The sequence below is a fragment of the Phascolarctos cinereus genome, unplaced genomic scaffold (genome assembly GCF_003287225.1).
Source record: "Phascolarctos cinereus isolate Bilbo 61053 unplaced genomic scaffold, phaCin_HiC Scaffold_4;HRSCAF=312, whole genome shotgun sequence".
Classification (NCBI taxonomy): domain Eukaryota; kingdom Metazoa; phylum Chordata; class Mammalia; order Diprotodontia; family Phascolarctidae; genus Phascolarctos; species Phascolarctos cinereus.
In genome coordinates, this window is record NW_027555847.1 from 367332805 (window position 1) to 367352365 (window position 19561).

Here is a 19561-nt window from a genome sequence, read left to right on the forward strand (position 1 = left end):
TTGTTTCTTCTTCATTGGAATTTAAACACTCCATCACCATATACTTTGTTCCAATAGTTCAAATGTACTTACCTCTCTATGTTTTTCTTACATTTGCATTTCAAATCATTTACTCAGAAATTTTAGAAGTCCTCCATTTCATCAAAAATCTACTTTTTCCTTTGAAAGATTATATTTCAATTTTTGCCAAATAAGTTATTCTTGATGGTAGCTTTTATCTTTTGCCTTCTGGTATAACATATGCCAAGCTTTCCTCATCTTTATGGTTATAGTTATCAGGTCTTGTGTGATCCTGCCACCAGCTCCTTGGTGTTTGAATTCTTTTTTTCTTGAAAATTGCAGCACTTTTTCTTTGACCTGAAAGCTCAGGATTTTGGCTATCACATTCCCTAGTCTTTATTTTGTGGCTTCTTTTGGGAGATGACAATTGAATTCCATTTCCATGTTAGCCTCTGATTCTAATAAGTCTGGGCAGTCTTCATTCAAGATTTTTTGAAATGTGATACTTCCTTAAGGTCAAGGTTTACAGGGAGTCTGATGATTCCTAAATGATTTTTCCTTGACCTGTTTTTCCATTAGTTGTTTTTGATAGGAGATACCTTACCTTTACACACACACACACACACACACACACACCCCTTTTGATTGTGTTCTAATATTTTTTGTTGTCTCAAGGAAACACCGATCTCTGTCCAATCCAATAGTTTTTGAGGAGTCCATTACTTGAGTAGGGTTTTGTACCTCCTGTACTAAGCTATTTATCCTCCTTCCAATTCTTTCCACTACAGCTTTCACATCTTTTCCTATTCTTTTCCTCTGGAGCTCTAATTTACATCTCTTTAAAACTCCTGCTTCATTTTTCTTCCCCAGTAGAGCTTGCAGCACATCTATTTATGTTAAGGCTTTTCCTTGTAGGAACTTCTTCTTAGGGTCTTTATTTTGCAGCACATAAAACAGGTGCAGAGAGTCAAGGTGACTTACTCAATGTCATACAGTAAATTAGTGGCACAGCCAGGACTAAAAACCCAGTGTCCTGGTCTTCCACCCACCCCCAAAGTCCAGTGTGCTTTCCAATACTGCTGCTAAGCCAGCTGAGCCGATGAGAGAAGTTGGCCAAGAAGCAAAGGCATGATGACTTTCCTCTGAGGCATGAGTAGCCATTTCAGAGAGAAAAGCATCCTACTGTCCATCTTCACTTCTATCAAGGAAGTGAGGCTGAGTTACATAATAAGTCTAGCTTTATAGTAACACAGGATTTAGAGTTGGAAAACTTGTCACAGATTTTTAGCTCATTTTCTAGATGGAACTGAGGCCCAGAAGGGTTGAGAACAATGCTCAAAGTTAACACAGGTATTAAATATCTGAACAAGCTCATTTACGTTCAGCCCTCAGTGACCCTAGTATCAGGCTAGGGTCAAGTGAAACTGTTATGGAACCATTCATATTCACTCCTGTTTTCCCTTTTCCTTATCTCTCTTTATCTTTGCAGTACCTTGCCATTTCTAGTCCTAACTTTCACTCAGAGACCCTGTCTTACACCCCAGTGCTTCCAGATATAGCCAGGTAAAGGGCTGAACTCAAATATTACCTTCCATAAGAGGCTTTCTCCCCTATTTCTCCCCCCCACCCCCAGGTTTTAGTGCTCTCCTGGCCTCTCCAATGTTACTTTGTATTTAGTTTGCTTATATTTTGTATTTACTTATTTTTATTCAAGTTTGCACCAGTAGGGATCCTGGAGAACAGGAAATACTTTGTTTTCATCTTTATAGCCCTGTGCCTGCCACACAGTAGGAACTTGACAAATGCTTGTTGTTTCTGCCTACAATGCCTATGTATCCAATGAATTCCTACTACTAGTCATTCATTCATTCATTCTCAATGAGTTGACAACGCAGATCCACAGAACACCAAAGCAACAATCTTGTGTTTGCCTTTTCAATTTCTGTCTGAGGAGTGACATGGGAAGCAACCTGTTATAGCGGAAAGAACACTGGAGTTGGAGACTCAAGGTTTGGATTTGGGTCCCATGCTTTGTCACTTACTAGCTGTGTGACCTCTGGTCAAGTCATTTTACATCCTGAGCTTTGTCTACAGAATAACAGAGGATTATTATTCTTTGCTTCTTTAAAAAAACTGCTTTTGTCCAATATCAATCCAATATCAGAAATGTTTATAATGATAACAAAAATAAAAATCTTTAAAATGGAGATACTAGTTGTATTACCTACCTCACAAGGCAGTTGTGAAGCTCAAATGGGATGATTTGTATTTAAAAGTGCTTTTAAAAACATAAAGCACTAAATAAATGTAACCTATTTGATCATCTCACTGACGTTTGGGCCTCCCAATCACCTGTTTATGGTGCTATAGAATTCACTTTGGAAAAACCATCCAACTTACATGATTATTATTCATTTCACATTAAATTATTCACTAATAAATTATCTGGTTGCACAAATCAAAATATAAATCTGTCACATTTGCAGTGGTACACATGCCAGATGCCCTAACACCAGACACATCAGCAAAGGCACTGAGGCGACCAGGAGCATTCATGCTCCAAAGGACAGGGCCACAGGCTACATGACTAGACAAAAGGAATATGTGTTGTGGATGCTTTCTCCCTTCTCTCCTTCCCTTCTTTTTCCCTCCTTCCTTCTGCTGAGAGAGGAGAGCTTCTCTGCACTTAGAGAGATGAGCACCCTGGCCACCCATGACCCTGGCATGGTGGGATCTTGAGAGATACCAAACTCCGATTATATCCACTATTCATACAAATCCTCCCTCTCTCTCTCTCTCTCTCTCTCTCTCTCTCTCTCTCTCTCTCTCTCTCTCTCTCTCCCCCCCTTTCTCTCTCTCTCTCTCTCTCTCTCTCTCTCTCTCTCTCTCTCTCTCTCTCTCTCTCTCTCCCCTTCTCTCTCTCTCTCTCTCTCTCTCTCTCTCTCTCTCTCTCTCTCTCTCTCTCTCTCTCCCTCTCTCTCTCTCTGTCTCTCTTTTTCTCTGTATGTAAATCACATGCATGTAAATCACAGGGAGGAACCTGGAGAAGAACCCCAAACTACAGCTGCTTTCCAAGTATCGATGCAATATGTCATGTAATTCAGACTATTTCTAGAAGTTATTTGCTTTCTTCACTTACAACTGCCTGAGTGGGGCAAGAGCCACAGCCCATTACTTTTGTAGAAACTTGGCATCTGCAGCTCTGTCTGGTTTCAACAAGATGCCCCTCCCAGGATAAACTCATCACTTTTGGTCTCATCCCCATGCTGCTAACTTAAGCCTCGATTAACCCCACCTCCCTCAGCCTCCTCTCCCCTCTAATTGGGGGGTTGGAGGGAGAAATTACGAACTCCTCCCAAAGCCTTCATTTATAAAGGGCAGAAACTGGACTCCTGCCTCACCACACTTTGCATCTGTTGCTGTGCCTGGTTTCAACTCCATGGAACAAGATGTCCCAGCATCAAGTACCTCCTGCTGTTCCCAAATCCATTCCTCGCTTGCCTGTCTCCTTTTGTATATTGTCTCTCCCAGAGATTATAAGCTCCTTGAAGGCAGGGACTATCTTTATTTTTATTAATTGTATCCCCAGAGCTTAGCACAGCACCTGGCACATAGTTGGTGCTTAATGAATTTTTATTGGATTGGATTAAGCACATAGGATGATGTCCCAGTCAAGCTTCTATTGCTTTCTCTCTCAACCAGCCCTCCCTTACTCATAGGCTTCTGTCTTCTAGCAGAGAAATTGTAGTAAGTCAAAAGGGTCCTCTGGGCAATCAAAAGAGATGGGAAAAATTTCATAAACTAAAGCTTACTTTATTAATAGGTGAACTACTTAAGTCTTTGTTCATTGACTATTTTCTGCGTTGGAAAAATACAATTCCAACAAGCTAGATCAATTGGTTTCCAAGATGAAAGTGGATTAGAAACATTTGAAAGGAAAAGAGGGGTCACGATAAGCTGGCATGTTGACTGCTAGAAAGAAGAACAGAAGAGAGAAGATACTCCCCTTCTCCAAGAATCTATGATTTCATCAGAGTGAGGAGTTCCTTCATTAATTCAAATTGCAGTCTCTCTCTTACAACTTAGTAGATGGCCTTCAAGTGTTGCTATAGCCACAAAATTTATTACCCTCTGGCCAACCTGGTAATATACCTCTCTAAATTCAGTTAGGCTGGTCCTCCATTAACAGACATAAAGTCCACACACAGGCCCATAGACATTGCCTTCCTGAATTGGTAGGACCCATGAAAACTTGTACCCTGCAGTTATAGACTCTGACTGAACTGGGTAGTGGGTAGGGGAATGACTGAAAAACTATTTAAAAAACACAAAAGCTTTAAAAATATACAAATCTGAGGCCATTTAGTGAAGAGGAAATAGACTTTGAAGGTACTGAAGGTATTTATTACAGGATAGATAGTACAATAAGGACCCAAAGTCAAGTATAAAATATTATTTTCTCTTCAGTGTACTGACAGAGAGTTGATGAACTAAAGATGGAAACTATTTTTTTTTCACATTTTCAGAATTGGCCAATGTGGGAATTGGTTTTGCTTGTAAAGCTTTTCTGTTTCTTTATTTTTTCCATTTCAAAGGACATAGAGAAAGGGAAAGGGAGAAGAAGAGAGAAAGGAAGAGAGGGAGAGGAAGAAGGGAAGGGGGGAGCGTCACAAAAGCATTTTTAAATATACAAAAGAGAACAGGAAGGAGGCCTGAAAATATCACAGACAAGTAGGAGTTTGAAAGTAACATGTTGAATATTATATCTGCATTCATCCCTAGCTTTCTCTATACATACATATATACATACATACACACACACATAATAAAAGGCTAGATGTATATAATAGAGAATCACAGTTTCACATGCAATCCTCTTTGTTACGGTGCATGACAATGCTAATTTATTTAGTTCAGAATAAAAAATAGGTTTAATAAAAACATTTCTGTTCAGTCAAAGAAGTATGTAACTCGTTTTAGGGAGAGCTCCATAAAAAATAACTGAAATAAAAACAGTTGTGGTACTTTGATGAGTGAGCTACGGTAGCCTGGAAAATTCATTTACATGGAACATCTGCCTGCCAGCACTGCTGAATAGATGAAGCATTACTACAGTGTGATCAGCCTCAGATAAATATCTTGAATTGCAGAGGCCCAAAACAAAGTATAAGCTGAACTATTTGTCCTTCAGATATTAATCCACAAAATAAAGTCATCCAGGATACATTTAGGTCACATCATGGTCCAACACAGACTTGAATCTTTTTTTTCTAACGCCTGTTGGCGCAATAGAAATAGGAAGTTAAATTTTAATCAATTTCTTCTCTGGAGATAAACTACACTAAATGTTTTCCTTCCCTTGAAGATATAGGCATGACAACAAGAAAAAAAGCAGGCCTTTTTTGCCCCCTGACACTAATTTAGTGTTGCCAGTTTGCACTGAGCTATCTCTTTTCTATTACCTCTCCATTTGTATTAGGCATCATTATTTTTCTCCCCTTTTCCACCTCTGTATTTCCCCCTTTTCCATGAGTGGTACTGAAGTGAAGTTGGTACAAATCACATCTTTCACTTCTGGTCACAGCCTAATTAGTTACTGTTGCTCTCCTAAAGTTGTCCTCTGGAGGGTTTCTACTCTAATGTGATTGGATAGGATTACTTCATTAGTAGTCAATTCTATTAGTTCAAGTGAATTAGCCTTCTCTTGATTCTCTTAGTGAAAGTGAATTATCCCTCTCACCCAAGTGAACTATCCCTATGCTAGATCTCTATTATTTTGGAATTTCTTTATAGGTTTAGTGCTTCTTACTAAGGAGTACAATGATGCCAGTAGAAAGTAAGCCTCTTGCAGGCAGGGATGATTTTCATTTTTGTGTTTGTATTTCCAATGCATAGCATATTGCTTAGCATGTAGTTGATGATAAATAATTGCTTGATAAATTGAATTGAATTAGTGAAATTAGTCTGAAATGCTGAGGCATGACTAGAACCCTAACCTAGTGGCCGTTATTTTCTCTTTGTACTGTTTTCAAATTTTTGTTGATAGCTTTGTTTTTACATTATTTTTATTTCTAAATATATCTCTTCTTCTTTGTCCCCTCCCTACCCCCTCAGCAAGATATTTCCTCTAACAAAAAAATGAGAAGGGGAGAAAAGAAGTTCAGCAAAACTAATCAACACATCAGGTCAGCTAAGTGGATAGAGTCAGGAAGACCTGAGTTCAAATCTGGTCTAAGACTCTTAATAGCTGCGGGACCCTGGGCAAGTCACTTAACCCTATTTGCCTCAGTTTCCTCACATGTAAAATGATCTGGAGAAGAAAATGGCAAACCACTCCAGTGTCTTTGCTAAGGAAACCCCCAAATGGGGTCATGAAGAGTTGGACATGACTGATACAACTGAACAACCATAAAAATCAACACATTAATCAAGTCTGATGGTACATGGAACATTCTACACCCATAATCCCTTATTTCTACAAATAATGGAGAAAGGTGCATTTTCCCACCCCTCCCTCTCTGCCAAGCTTCTTGATCACTGTAAGTACACGGTGTTCAATTTCAGTTTTTTCATTCTTTTGATTTATATCATGGTCATGATTCATATTGTTTTCCTGGTTTTGCTCTTTCTGTTTCATTTCATATATCTTCTAATATTCTGAATTTTTCACATTCATCATTTCTTACAGTATACTGATATTTCCATTATATGCATGTATAACAACTTATTCAGCCATTCATTCAATGGAAATATACTATTCTTTGTTACTGCAAAAAGTGATCCTATAAATGTTTTGGTGTATATGAGGCCCTTCCTTTTATCATCGACCTTTCAAGGAATATATACCTAGCAATGGGATCTCTGGATCAAAGGGTATAGACATTTAATTACTTTCTTAGCATAATTCCAAACTGCTTTCTCAAAGAAGTGAACCAGTACATAGATCTATCTATACTATATTACTGTGTCTGCTTTTCTATAACTTTCCTAACATTATTTCCACCTTTTTTTGATCTTTGCCAATTTGCTGAATATGAAGTGAAACTTCCAAACTGTTTTGATTTGCATCTCTTTTATTGTTAATGATTTAGAGGAATCTTTCTCGTTATGGTTGTCTATTTTTATAATAAAATATGCAGAATACGTTTTCAACAAATTACAAGTGGAATTTGAGAAAAAGAATTTGTTGTAGGCTTATTCAAAGCAAAGAGATAGCTGAAGAACTAGTGAGGAAACATACCTTACTCTTCTTAGTAGAGAGTGGGAGGCTATGGAGCTGGAATGTGGTATACAAAGTAAGATGTAATAGTTCTGTCAGCTGAAGATGCATATGACCAAGAAGAATCTCATCCCTTGAGCATGGGCAGTGTTTTGCCTGCTGCAGCCTCCACACAGAGGCTGGGGACACCTGTTTCCAGGCATGTATAACTGAAAAGCCCTGCTCCCTGACTCAGAGCATGAGCAGGTATTCCATGGCTACTTCCTCGGGGCTGCCTGTGTCGTGAAGAGAGGTCATTTGGTTGGCTGCTGAGCTTAAAGTGAGTGTACACACAGAGAGCACTGACTGGCCAAATCAGTCCCTGCCCTGGTAGTGATTAAAGCTGTTTAAGTTTCTGTGTATGAAGAAAAGGAACATCAGCATCAGTGTTTGCCCAACTGGACCCACATGTAGCTATGAACACTTGGCACTGACGTTCTTGGGCTGATTTCATTTGTTATTTACTGTTCTTCGGTGAAAGAGTATTGGAAATAGCTACGACCTTATGAGCTATGAAAAAGAGGAAGCGAATGCTGCCAGAGGTCCATAAAATTAGAGTTTGCTACCATCCCAAAGTTTGCTCCATAGACAAGTCTGGTGAGGCATCAGTACAGCCCTTAGAACTGACTTGCTAAACCCATCTGAGCAGCAGCTAAATACTATGCCCTACAGTAAGGACACGGGCTATGCCACATTCAGAAGTCAACTTGGTAGAACAAATTCCTTGCAGCAACTGCTGGAAATTTGAAACCACTCTCTCCAGGAACTGATGCATAAGGGAGTATGAGATATAAGGGAGAATATGCCTGAGTTTGGGGAGACATTCTATACTTCCAGTCTTGTCATATATTTTCAGTAAATATCCCTTTATAAAAGCTAATTGATATTAATTGGTTAAGACATTAGGGTGCTATTCACCGAGTTAATTAATGATAAAGAGGAGGGTGTAACTGTAACTGATGATTGCTATTAGGGAGAACATACCAGAATAGAGATTCAAGACAATGACATTAGAGAAAACCCCATAATCTCCCAGGGATACCTCTAGTGCCCTGGGGGAGATGTAGCCAGCTGCCTCTGTGGAAGCATTTCATGTCAACGCAAGTGGAAGTTGGCATATGGACCCTGAGAGTCTATAAACGGTATAGATGGAAAAGTTCTGTGGGAATGGAGGTGAAGAGGAAAAGACAAAATAAGATGAATGGATAATGGATGGATGATATAGGATGTAATAGTGTGCTATTCTGCCTGCCAGAATGATGCCGTGGATGGTGTCTCCCACACCAAGATGCTCACGGTCAGCAAGGTCTCGCCTATCCTTCACAATGAAAGAATAGACACATCATCGAATCAACTTTGCTTCACAATCCTGATTTGCTCCCCAGTTTCTTATGGCACTAAATCCATTCTCAACTAGGAACTTCACTCACTTCAGAATCTGACCTCACCCTAACAGATGGCATCTTGCCTCCGCCCCAGACAACCAGACTTTCCTTTCTCTTCATTCCAGTATGTGTCCATATTCATCTGCTTCTTCCTGATGCAAACCACTGCACCGTCCATCTGCCAAAGCACTCTCTTTTGATCCTACAAAAGTCTCCAGTTCCAGGAAGGGTTTTATTTCAATGAGCTTCTGTATGGAAATTTGTAAGAACTACGGCTAGCATTTATATAGCACTTTTAGGTTTGCAAAGTGCTTGACAGATGTTAACTCATTTGATCCTCACAACAACCCTAGAAGATAGGTGCTAATATTATCCCCATTTTAAAGATGAGGAAACTGAGGCAGACAGAGGTTGAGTGACTTGCCCAGAGTCACACAGCTAGTATCTGAGACAATATTTGAACTCAGGTCTTCCTGACTCCAAGTACAATATTATACCCACTGTGCTAAAGAGTGGCTTATTAAGCGGCTACTAAGCTGCCTATTAATTGGGGCTATTCTTTTTCTGCCTAACAAGCTGCTGTTCAAATCTTTGCTAATGCTTAACCTTGGAACCTCTGTGAATCTCCTTAGTTATTAAATAGTTAACTCTCTCATTCTTTGGGCTAGGTCTCAGTTCGAGGGTGGTGCTCATTCTGACCTAAACCCAACAGGTGGTGAGCTGCTCCTGACTCTCTAGTTGTTGACTATCCTGTATGGGGAGAGGTACAATTCAGGATCAGGAAGTAGCTATCAGAAGCATAGCAGCAGACTCACAAACTCTCCTTCCCTCACTAAAATCCTCAAGGAGGAGTCTATTAAAATGCAGGACTGAAAAACTAGATCTAGTTTCCATGGGTTTCATTACTTTATCCTGACACCATGGAGACAGGACCAGTGTCCTTTGGGATCAGATGACCTCTGAGTGTCTTCTAGCTCCCAGCCTATGATTCTTTGCATGACTTTGTTCTGAAATGTCTGTCTCCATTATTAGGAGATTGGGGAAGGGAAGTGTAAATTACTTACTTCCCTTTTACATCTTGGAAGGCAGGATTTTCTTTTGATTCTCCCACATCCTTGCACCACTCTAGGGCTAGAAGTAAGGATTCAATGCAAACTTGTCAAATTGAATTGAATTGCCTGGCCTGTCATGAGACTTTGTCAATCTAATTAAGGGGGGGTGGGGAGAATATTAAATATTTTGAGAATAAGAGAATATTGTGAAAGAATATTAAATATTTATTCTAGGCTTACATTGGAGCTCTCTGCCTTTTCTTTTCTTTTTTTTTTTTGCCCCCCTTTGGAACCTCTGCTTTTAGCAAAACAAACACTGCAGAAAGGGAGTCCACACAATAAAATGAATCAACACTGAAGATACTACAAATTGTGATGGAAGAGTAACTTTCAAAAGTGCTTTGGACAGCTCTTAGACCACATCTCAGAGGCCTGAATTTTCTTACTTGAAAATAAGTCTGAGTTAATATTTTAAAAACTTTCATATAAATTGATCAGTAGACAGACTTAATAGTTTATCTTACTGGTGAAGGTCTGAGCACAGAAAGAAAAGCCCCGGTATAACTTCACAATAGAGATCTGAATGTTTGTTCCCGGGGTGCTTTTGAATTTGGTTTTGATTGCTGGGAAAAATAGTTTTACATCTTGTTCGTTCTTCCTGTAGACAGCTTAACAAGAACATTGCTGGTAGCTTATTTCATGTAAGATCAGTATTAAGGAAAGGAATAGAAAGGAAAAGAAACATTATTTCTATAGAACGTTGGGCAGAGAGCACATCATCTCCTCAGTGCTAAAACAACAAATGTTCTATTGTTGGGGAAGATTCGTCTTTGAAAGCAAGCATTCAACACTGCCAGAGGCCCCCATAGGAAACGCTTATGTGACAATGGGAAAAAGCCACCTTACTGGAAGGATTCACCATCACTGCAATGGTGACCCTGTGGGTGGCAGAGCTATATTTCAACTGCCTGTTATATTAAGTGTTTATAACCTTGCCATGAGAAGAAAGCAGTGTGGCATGATGAAGAGAGAGCCGCCCTCTATATCAAAAAGTCCTATCTATGATACATACTGGCTGTGTGACCCTGGGTGAGTCACTTAACCTCTTAGTACCCAAAGGCAACTTTCTAAAACCACATTATAGAGGAATTGACCTTCTGTCTTGAACGGTTCTCTCCCTGACTGAAACAGCTCTGGACCTGTTCTGGCCTAGTATCTCATTGTCCTACAGGTTATTTATTCCTTAGCTTCCTTTCTGATCTACCTCTTTTTTCTGGAATCCCCTACATATGGGATTTGCTGTTCCAGGTTTGAAACTTCCAGTGTCTTTCTTTTTTTTTTCTTTCTTAGGAGTGTAGCAAAACCTTTATTTGCTTTCTGGCAGCCTCTTATTTTTTGGCCTTTGAAGCAGCTGTTTTCTGAGCAGGTCCCTTCTGGGCGGGTCCCTACTTGGCTGGGGCCTTCTGGCCGGAGGCTTTCTGACCCTCAGCCTTCTTCAAGGGGATCTTCTTGGCAAAGACGTTTGCAGTCTGCGCCTTCTGGGCAGCCCCCTTCTTAGGCGACCCCTTCTGGGTGGATGCCTTCTGGAGCTTCTTTACTTCATGCTTAACAATTCGGTTTCTCATTTTCTTGGCCTGCATGACTTTGTAATGGTCAAAATCTGTCATCTTAGCTTTCCTTTCTCTGGCTTCAATCTTCTTGGCCCGTCTTGTGGCTTTCCATTTTGTATTGATATTTTCTTTTTCCCAAGCAGCCCAGACATACTTCTGATGAGGACTGTGTGGGAACTTGAGCAAGAAGTCTGTAAGTTGCATACATTTAAATGGCATGGCCTGCCTCCTCACACCACTGCATGGGCCATCAACCAAAGCCCTGTTCTGATCAATAACATCTACAATAGCTACCAGCTTGCTGGCATGTGGCCCAAAGGAAATGTAGGCCACCCCGCCAATTTCCACATAGCACTTGAATACCATGTTGGCAGCACCGAACGAGAAGGAAGGGCCTGCAGAGGATCTGAAACTTCCAATTTCCAAGCTGATTTGTACATCCCTGCTATTGACCTCAAAGTGGTAGGTAGGTGGTGCTGCGGGTAGAGTGTCAGGCCTAGAGTAGGAAGACTCATCTTCATGAGTTCAAATGTAGCCTCAGACACTTACTAGCTGTGTGACTTTGGGCAAGTCACTTAACCCTGCTTGCCTCAGTTTCCTCCTCTATAAAATAAGCTGGAGAAGAAAATAGCAAACCACTTCAGTATCTTTCCCAAGAAAACCCCAAATGGGGTCACAAAGAGTCAGACATGACTGAAAAACAATTGAACAACAACCACCAGTGACTTCAGGGAGATGGGAAACCAATCAGAATATCCGTTCTGGCCCAACACAAAAATACAAACTGCTCTGATCCCAAATTGCCAGAACTGCCCTGAAGCAAGGGCAAAGAATACCCAGGAGAGCCTAATGTTATTATGAGCCAAGCACCAAGTCCAGAGAGCAATTTTTCTCTATATCCAGTGGTCTCAAAGTTGAGGCAGCCATGGCATGACACCAAGTGGTGTTTGATCAAACCAGGTATGAGAAGATGGGTCACATTCAGCTGTATGCTGATAAATGTTTAATAACTGTGTGGTGTGTGTGTGTGTGTGTGTGTGTGTGTGTGTGTGTGTGTGTGTGTGGTGGGCATTGCACTTCTAAGTTTTATTTGCATTTTTAACATTTTCTTAAGTATAGACAATTAACAAGACAAATTAAGCTCTAATTTGTAGCAATTGTTAATTTCTGAGCTATAAAATTTAATTGAATTACGATGGAAATTTAACAATGGACTCTTGTAAGCCAGTGAGAACTGGCTCTAGCACACCCCTGGTACATCCCACCCTCTCCATAATGCCTATCGTGGGACTGGTCTTCTATACAATTATACCTCCTTCTCACTACTCTGTGACTCCTCAGCTTTCCCCCTCCTATACCAAGCATCAGCTCCTCAGGGTTGTTATAACCTACCCCCTGTCTGAGCACCCACATCTGTAGCTACTGGGAAGATATGTACATACATCACCACACCCCATCTACCTCCTGTCCCCAGGTCACCTTGAAGCTTCAAAAGTCACCCCTTGGAAGGAAGGCTAGGCATGCCAGGGCAGTGACCAGTGAGAAAGAGTGCCATCCCCTCTTCATTTCCACTGAGTCAGAATGAGTTGCACAGGATGAGCAAGGCACAGATGGTTTGCAATCTGTATTGCATATCTCATTACATTATCTGTCCTATTGCCTATGACCCCCCCATCCCTACCCCACCCATTTCCCAAATTTCCCCACTTCTACTGAGGGAATTACCATCCTTGAAGTTATCCAGATTTGCAACTTTTGTTACCCTCAGCTCCTTACTTTAACTCACACCACATATAAAAGCAACTGCAAGATCATCTTGTTTCTATAGGCACAACATCTCTCTCATCCGTTGTCTTTTCTCTACTTCTCAGTCACTTTATTCAGTCCTTCATCATCTGCTGCCTGTGCTGTTGCATTAACTTCCCAATTGGTTGCCTTGCCTCATATCTCTCCTTTCAATAATTTGTCATCCATTCAGTTGCCAAAGGGATTTTCCTAAAGCACAGGTCTGACCATGTCACCTCTTATTCAATAAATTCCAGTAGCTACCTAAATACCTTTATGATCAAATATAAACTCCTCTGTTGGGCATATAAAGCATTTCAAAACCTCAATCCCATTTACCCTTCTGTTTTGTCATACATTATTCCTTTCTTCCATCATCACAGATGAACTGGTGTTCTTTCTGTTCTTCACACTCCTACAAAAACACAACTAAAATATTCAACCATGAATAGTAAATTAAGGTATGAATACCATCCATTAGGCAGAATTAGGTACAGAAATAGAAATGGGTTTATACTGAAAACATTCTGCTGGGTTGAAATCAAAGACAATTAGCTTTTGCTTGTTTCTATGTTATTTACAGTGAACATATCTACACATAAAAAGATGAGTCCTGCTGAAGTGCTATTTTGGATATGTCTAGGCAAAAAGACAGATTGCCAACTTCTACACACCTGTTATAGAAAAAAGCTGAAATTTTCAACAGACTGAATAATGATCAAAATATCTATTGAAAAAAATATAGCAAGTGACTTCTTCTACACCATAATTGTACAAAAAAATCAGCCAAGAGTCCAAAGGTGATAGGAAAAGGGACCACCAGCAAGCAAGCAAACCAGGTATCCCAATACGTATATGTATATATGTATAGATATACATACTATTTCACACATGTGTATATGTGTATGTGTGTTGTGTATACATACACAGATGTATATAGATATATATACTATATACATACATACATACGTGTGTGTATACATACACATATTTATTTTTCTTTTCTTTCTTGGGTATGCATGAGGAACAGAATATGATACTAAAGTTAAAGGAGAATGTGAATTTGATTATGACAGCCAGTCTGGAGGGTTTTGTCTAGAAAATTCACCTCAGAAGTAATACACATTCAGTTCAGCTGACTAACTGGAAGTTGAAACGAAACGGTGAATTTAATTTGTGAAAAGCTCCACATAATCAAATGCATTAGCTTAAAAAAAATTCCAATTGCTCACTTGGCTCTGTACAAACTACTCAAAACATCCTGCAGTGGTACATGTTAATGCACAGAGAACACGTGGACAATTAAATAACAAGCAGTGAATGCAGAGTCAATTAAATATTTATGGTACATAAAAGTTCAACTGGTTAGGTTATTCTTGGTCTAGGCTGAACTTCTTCTAGGACACAAATTCCTCTGGGTCTCAGCAAGTTACAGTGTGCTCACACTGGAGACTTTCTGTCTATGTGGTATTCACAACTAGGACAATAAAAAATTCTCTATTTCTCTTCACTTCTACCTTCTGGCTTCTCTGGTTTCCTTCAAGTCTCAGCTTAAGACTCACCTTCTTCCGAAGGCCTTTCTTAAATTACTTTCCATTTACACTGTATCTATCATTTATGTTCAATTTTTTGCTTATTGTTTCTTCCATTAGGAGGTTAGCTTCTTGAAGGAAAGAGCCATATTTCTTTTGTCTTTTCTTCTTCTCTCCCTCCCTCCTTCCTTCCTTCCTTCCCTCCCTCCTTCCTCCCTTCTTTCCTTTCTTCCTTCCTTCCTCTTCCTGAGTTCAAATCTGACACTTGCTAACTGTGTGTCCCCAGGCAAATCAAATGACTCTGTCTCAGTTTCCTCATCTGTAAAATGAGCTGGAAAAGGAAATGGCAAACCACTCCAGCATCTTTGCCAAGAAAATCACAAATGGAGTCAAGAAGAGTCAGACATAATTGAAAAACAACTGAACAACAGTAGTAATAAATACTTGCTGATTGAGTAATTAATGGTAACAAAATGGGAAGAATCCCTTTGGCCCCATCCCCTGCCATAACAACATATCTAGAGTAATCCCACTGAAACATTCATTACAAGAGATGCTGGGAGATGATTCACATAGCTAACAATATTATTGTTGTTAAAAGTTAACCAATAGTACTGAATTTCGTTATTTCTACATATGACATTAACTAATGAGTATTTTAGTTCCAGACGGTAAACATTTATTAACTTAATACAGTGTGCTAGACACTTGGGTAGCTACAAAGCTTCAATGAGACACGGTCTTTTCCCCTGTAGAGATTATAATATAGCAGTGGGATTAGACATTTATGGACAATCAGAACAATGTGTAAGATATACAAAACAAAGTACTAAATGAGCCCTCAGGGGAAGACTCAAGAAAGTCAGCTCACCTTTTCAGGGGCCAGGATTCTAAATTATAACCACATCAGCCTCTCATGTTGGCTACTATAATTACCTCCTAATTAATTGGTTCTCTCCAAGCTATTCTTTAAATACTTATCAAGATAATTTTTCTAAGGCAGAGGTCTGACTATATCACTCTTCTGCTCAAAAACCTTCAGGGGCTCCCTACTACCTCTAGGATAAATTGCAAGCTCCTTAGCCAAGCATTTAAGGTCTTCCTAATGTTTCCAACCTACCTTACTGGCTTTTGTACAAATTACTTCCTTTCATGCCACAGGATTATTGATGGAGACAGCTTTCAGCACAGTGCTTGGCACAGGGTAGGTGCTGAATAAATGCTTGTTGACACACTCTTTAAACCCAACATGCCTTCTCTTGCCTCCCATGCATTTACACATGTCACCCCATGCCTGCAATTAACTTGGAAAGAACCAATTAATTAGAAAGTAATTATGCCTACAATCTCTCTTAATCTCTACTGTGCAGAATTCTTATTCTCCTTCAAGGCTCTGCTTAGATGCCGACTCGATGTAGCTTTCCCTGAATCACATAGGTGAATGTGTTCTCTGCTTCCTTAAATGTTCCTAGAAAGTATCACTTTCACCTCATAGGTCCTTATGCTTATATCTTACTTGTCTCTATACATTATGTCTTCTGTTTCTCTACTTAAGAGAATGTAAACTCCCTGAGGGTGGAAACTACGCCCCTTTTATAATTAAGATCACATGTCTTATAGCACAATGCATTGCACAAAGAAGGTAGTTAATAAGTATTTACTAACTTGATAGGTTATGTTCAGTTAGTCAATGACAATGTGGTCACTATGAGGGTGGGGAGCACCAAACATATAGCTAGCTATTTATCGTTTTTCCTTTCACTACTGCCATATGTCATATCTCCAGACAATCACTTCAATATTGTAGACTGGATCTCAGTACTGAGAAAACACCTGGAGTTTAGTCTATTAGTAACAACACTGCTCATAAAGAGAAACACCCAGGAACAGAGCAGCAGACCATAGTACAAGTACAGAAAGAACAAGTTAGCTTTACAGAGCCCCGCCCCCCCCCCCAAAAATAGTAGCACAGTGAAGAGACTGCTGGCCCTAGAGTCAGGAAGACCTGGCTTCAAATCTAGTCTCAGACTCTTATTAGCTGTGTAACTACAGGTAAGTCACTTTCCCTTTGTTTGCCTCAGTTTCTTCAACTGTAAAACAGGAGTAATAATGGCACTTACTTCCCAGGGCTGTTATAAGAATGAAATGAGATAATATTTGTGAAGTGATTAGCACAGTGCCTGACATATAGTAGTCAGGTAGTCATTATTATTAAAGGTAATCAAAGCCCATTCAAGTTCAGAAATTCAAAATTAATTCAATCCTCCATTAATGATGCATGCTTGTAACAACTTCATGTTCCCAATTTTAAGCAGATGACCAAGGCATTAATTTATGGATATGTAGGGACTTTTTCTGACTTGCAGTGAATGTTATTAATAAGGTAGTATAAACAAAGAACTCTAATTTCATTGAATTTTTGTCCCACTTTATTTCGCTAGTCACTAATGCTTATAAAGCATGACTTTAATGAATCATGTTTCCTAACTCCCTCAACTCATTTCAGATTGATAATGTAGGTGGATAGTGACAAATTATATATCTTTTCAGCTAAATGATTTTAAAGTATAAGATTTAATCCAAATCTTCTTCTTCCCCGGGCCAGGCACACGTTCTTTTTCTCCTCTTAAAAGTCTTGAAATGCTAAAATCCACCTTTGATTTATCATCTCGCTCTCCCTATTTTTCTTTGAAATGTCTATTACATTCACCCCCTTTTTACTCATTTGCACTGGCACCTCCTTACTTCAAGCTCCCTTCACCTCATTGCTAAACTATTCCAAAACCCTCTTGGCTGGCTTGCTTAATTCTATTCCCTCCCCTGGCCAATCCATTCTTCATACTGCTCTCCAACTGATCATCCTTAAGCCATGATTTCAACATGTTAGCCATCTGCTTCAAAATCTATAATGTCCCCTTATCACTTATTGCACTAGACCTAAATTTCTCTGCCTGATTTTCACAGGATGGCCTCGCCCTACTCATCCAACATTATCCCACACTACTTATTCCCTAACAGGAAACCTCAGTTAAGACCAGAACAGGCTATTTATTCCCTGTCTTCTTAAGACAGGTTAAATATCACCTTTATACTTTTGCTCAGGTTGTTTCTTCCCTCACCCCCATTCTCCAGTCTACCTGTATCTAAATCCTGGTATGCGTCCTTTTAGTACCAACTTAAATACTGTATCACTTCCTCTAAAAATATTTTCCAGAATACTCTGGCCCACAGTACTTCTTATCTTCTCAAAGTTTCCCATAAACAAAATGAATGTCACACAGTTTAGCCCTTACCCATCTACCATGAGGAACCCCACATTGTTTTTTGTGTGTTCACTTTGTCTCTCCAACTAGATTATAAAGTTTTGAGAGCAGGAGCCATTCCAAGCCTTGTGTTCTGTTGTGTCACACCCATGGGGGCCATCTTCAGCCATCCTGATCTACATCTTCCAAGTGGACCCAGATGACTCCAGAGAAAGTGAGGCTGGTGACCTTGCCCAGTCCTCCCTCACTTAAATCTAATTCACTTGCAAGTCACAGTATCACCTTCCTGATGTCTTGGTTCTCTCTAAGAACAAAGGATAAACAACAATGTGTCAAATCCATAGCTTTTCCCACATGGCTGAGCACCCAGGAGGTAGTCAATAAAGATTTTTCCATTTTGTTTGATTGAATAATACCTAGATTATTTCTTTTCCTGCCTGAGCTTCATTAAATAGCAAAAACCAGGAGGTTCTTAATCCTTGAGCATCTGCCTCCATATAAAGGGCATTAGTGAAGACTAGCTTGGTGAAATAATAACAATTCATATTTATAGAGTATCAGTCACCCCAACATATCAATGCTCAAGGTTACATAGCTAGTAAGTGTTTGAATGAGAGATCCAATCCTGGTCTTCTGACTCCTGGAGCATTTTATGGAAAATAAATTCTCTCAGAGATCTTGATCACTTTTCTCTGAGATCATGTTCTGCATGCCCTAAAACTGACAATGCAAAGTCAGAGTTTAGTAGTATCTAACAATTATTCCCTTAATCTTCTGGGAAACTTCTGGGAAAATTTATCCTTGCTTCACAATATGTTCATGGTAAACACAATCAAATTCAATTCACAGGCATGACTTCATAGGACTCATACTCATGCCTAAATATCTCAAAGAATAGAAACCCTAAGGGGGCAGAGACAAGATGCTGGAGTAGAGAAGGCACTCAGCTGAGCCCTCTCCATGTTTCCCTCCAAACAACTTTAAAATAACCCCTCAAATAGAATTTGGAGTGGCAGAGCCAATAAAAGGTCACAGTGAGATATTCTTCCAGCCTAAGGCAACTTAAGAGGTCAGAAAGAGAGATTTGTAACATAGGAACCCAGAGCCTATGTGGATGAAATGCCAGTGGTGGGACTAGGTGGTAGTGACAGAAGCAGCAGCAGGTTTGGGAGCTCCTAAGCCAGAGACAGTAAAGAGACCTGGCAATTGATCAGAAAGAAACTACAGGGCACCCCAGATGCTGTTTGGCAACTCCATTACCTATATCCACTTCAGGGTCATAGTTCAAAGCCAGGGAGGAGCACTTCCAGTCTACAGGGAATAGTAAATCTGGGGGACAACTGTTTGGAAACTCATTGTCCATACCCACTTCTGCATCATAGTTCTAGGGCAGGGAGGAACACTTAGACAAGAAGAGGTGGAAGCCCAGACAGGCAGTATTACTTCCAGTCCAAAGGTAGCAGAGATCCTGAAGAACAGTATCTATTGAAATGTGAACGGATCTGGGGCCCTTCCTGGGTAAGGACCAGAATGCAAATCAGGAGATCAGTGGCCGCACCTCCCCCTATATCACACCACCTTGGAAGCACCTAAAACTTCCAAACCCCCAGAACAAATTCTGAAAACATCAGTGTGAAAAAGCCTGAAGCTTGAGATAATATCCCCACTACTGCCCA

At 39.9% G+C, this 19561-nt stretch overlaps 2 protein-coding genes across 2 annotated transcripts in view; both read right to left on the reverse strand.

The window, feature by feature from the left end:
* Positions 1 to 19561, reverse strand: part of RAB27B (RAB27B, member RAS oncogene family) — a 208441-nt gene that overhangs the window by 97134 nt on the left and 91746 nt on the right. The gene's annotated exons all lie outside the window — the stretch shown is intronic.
* LOC110213915 (large ribosomal subunit protein eL14-like) lies at positions 11126 to 11671 on the reverse strand. Its single transcript, XM_078151939.1, has one exon. It carries the CDS (start codon positions 11669 to 11671, stop codon positions 11141 to 11143), a length of 531 nt encoding a protein of 176 aa, XP_078008065.1. The 3' UTR covers positions 11126 to 11140.

Bases quoted from the DNA above. Each gene is read 5' to 3' on its own strand.
- LOC110213915 (XM_078151939.1), bottom strand. From the start codon at position 11,671: ATGGTATTCAAGTGCTATGTGGAAATTGGCGGGGTGGCCTACATTTCC.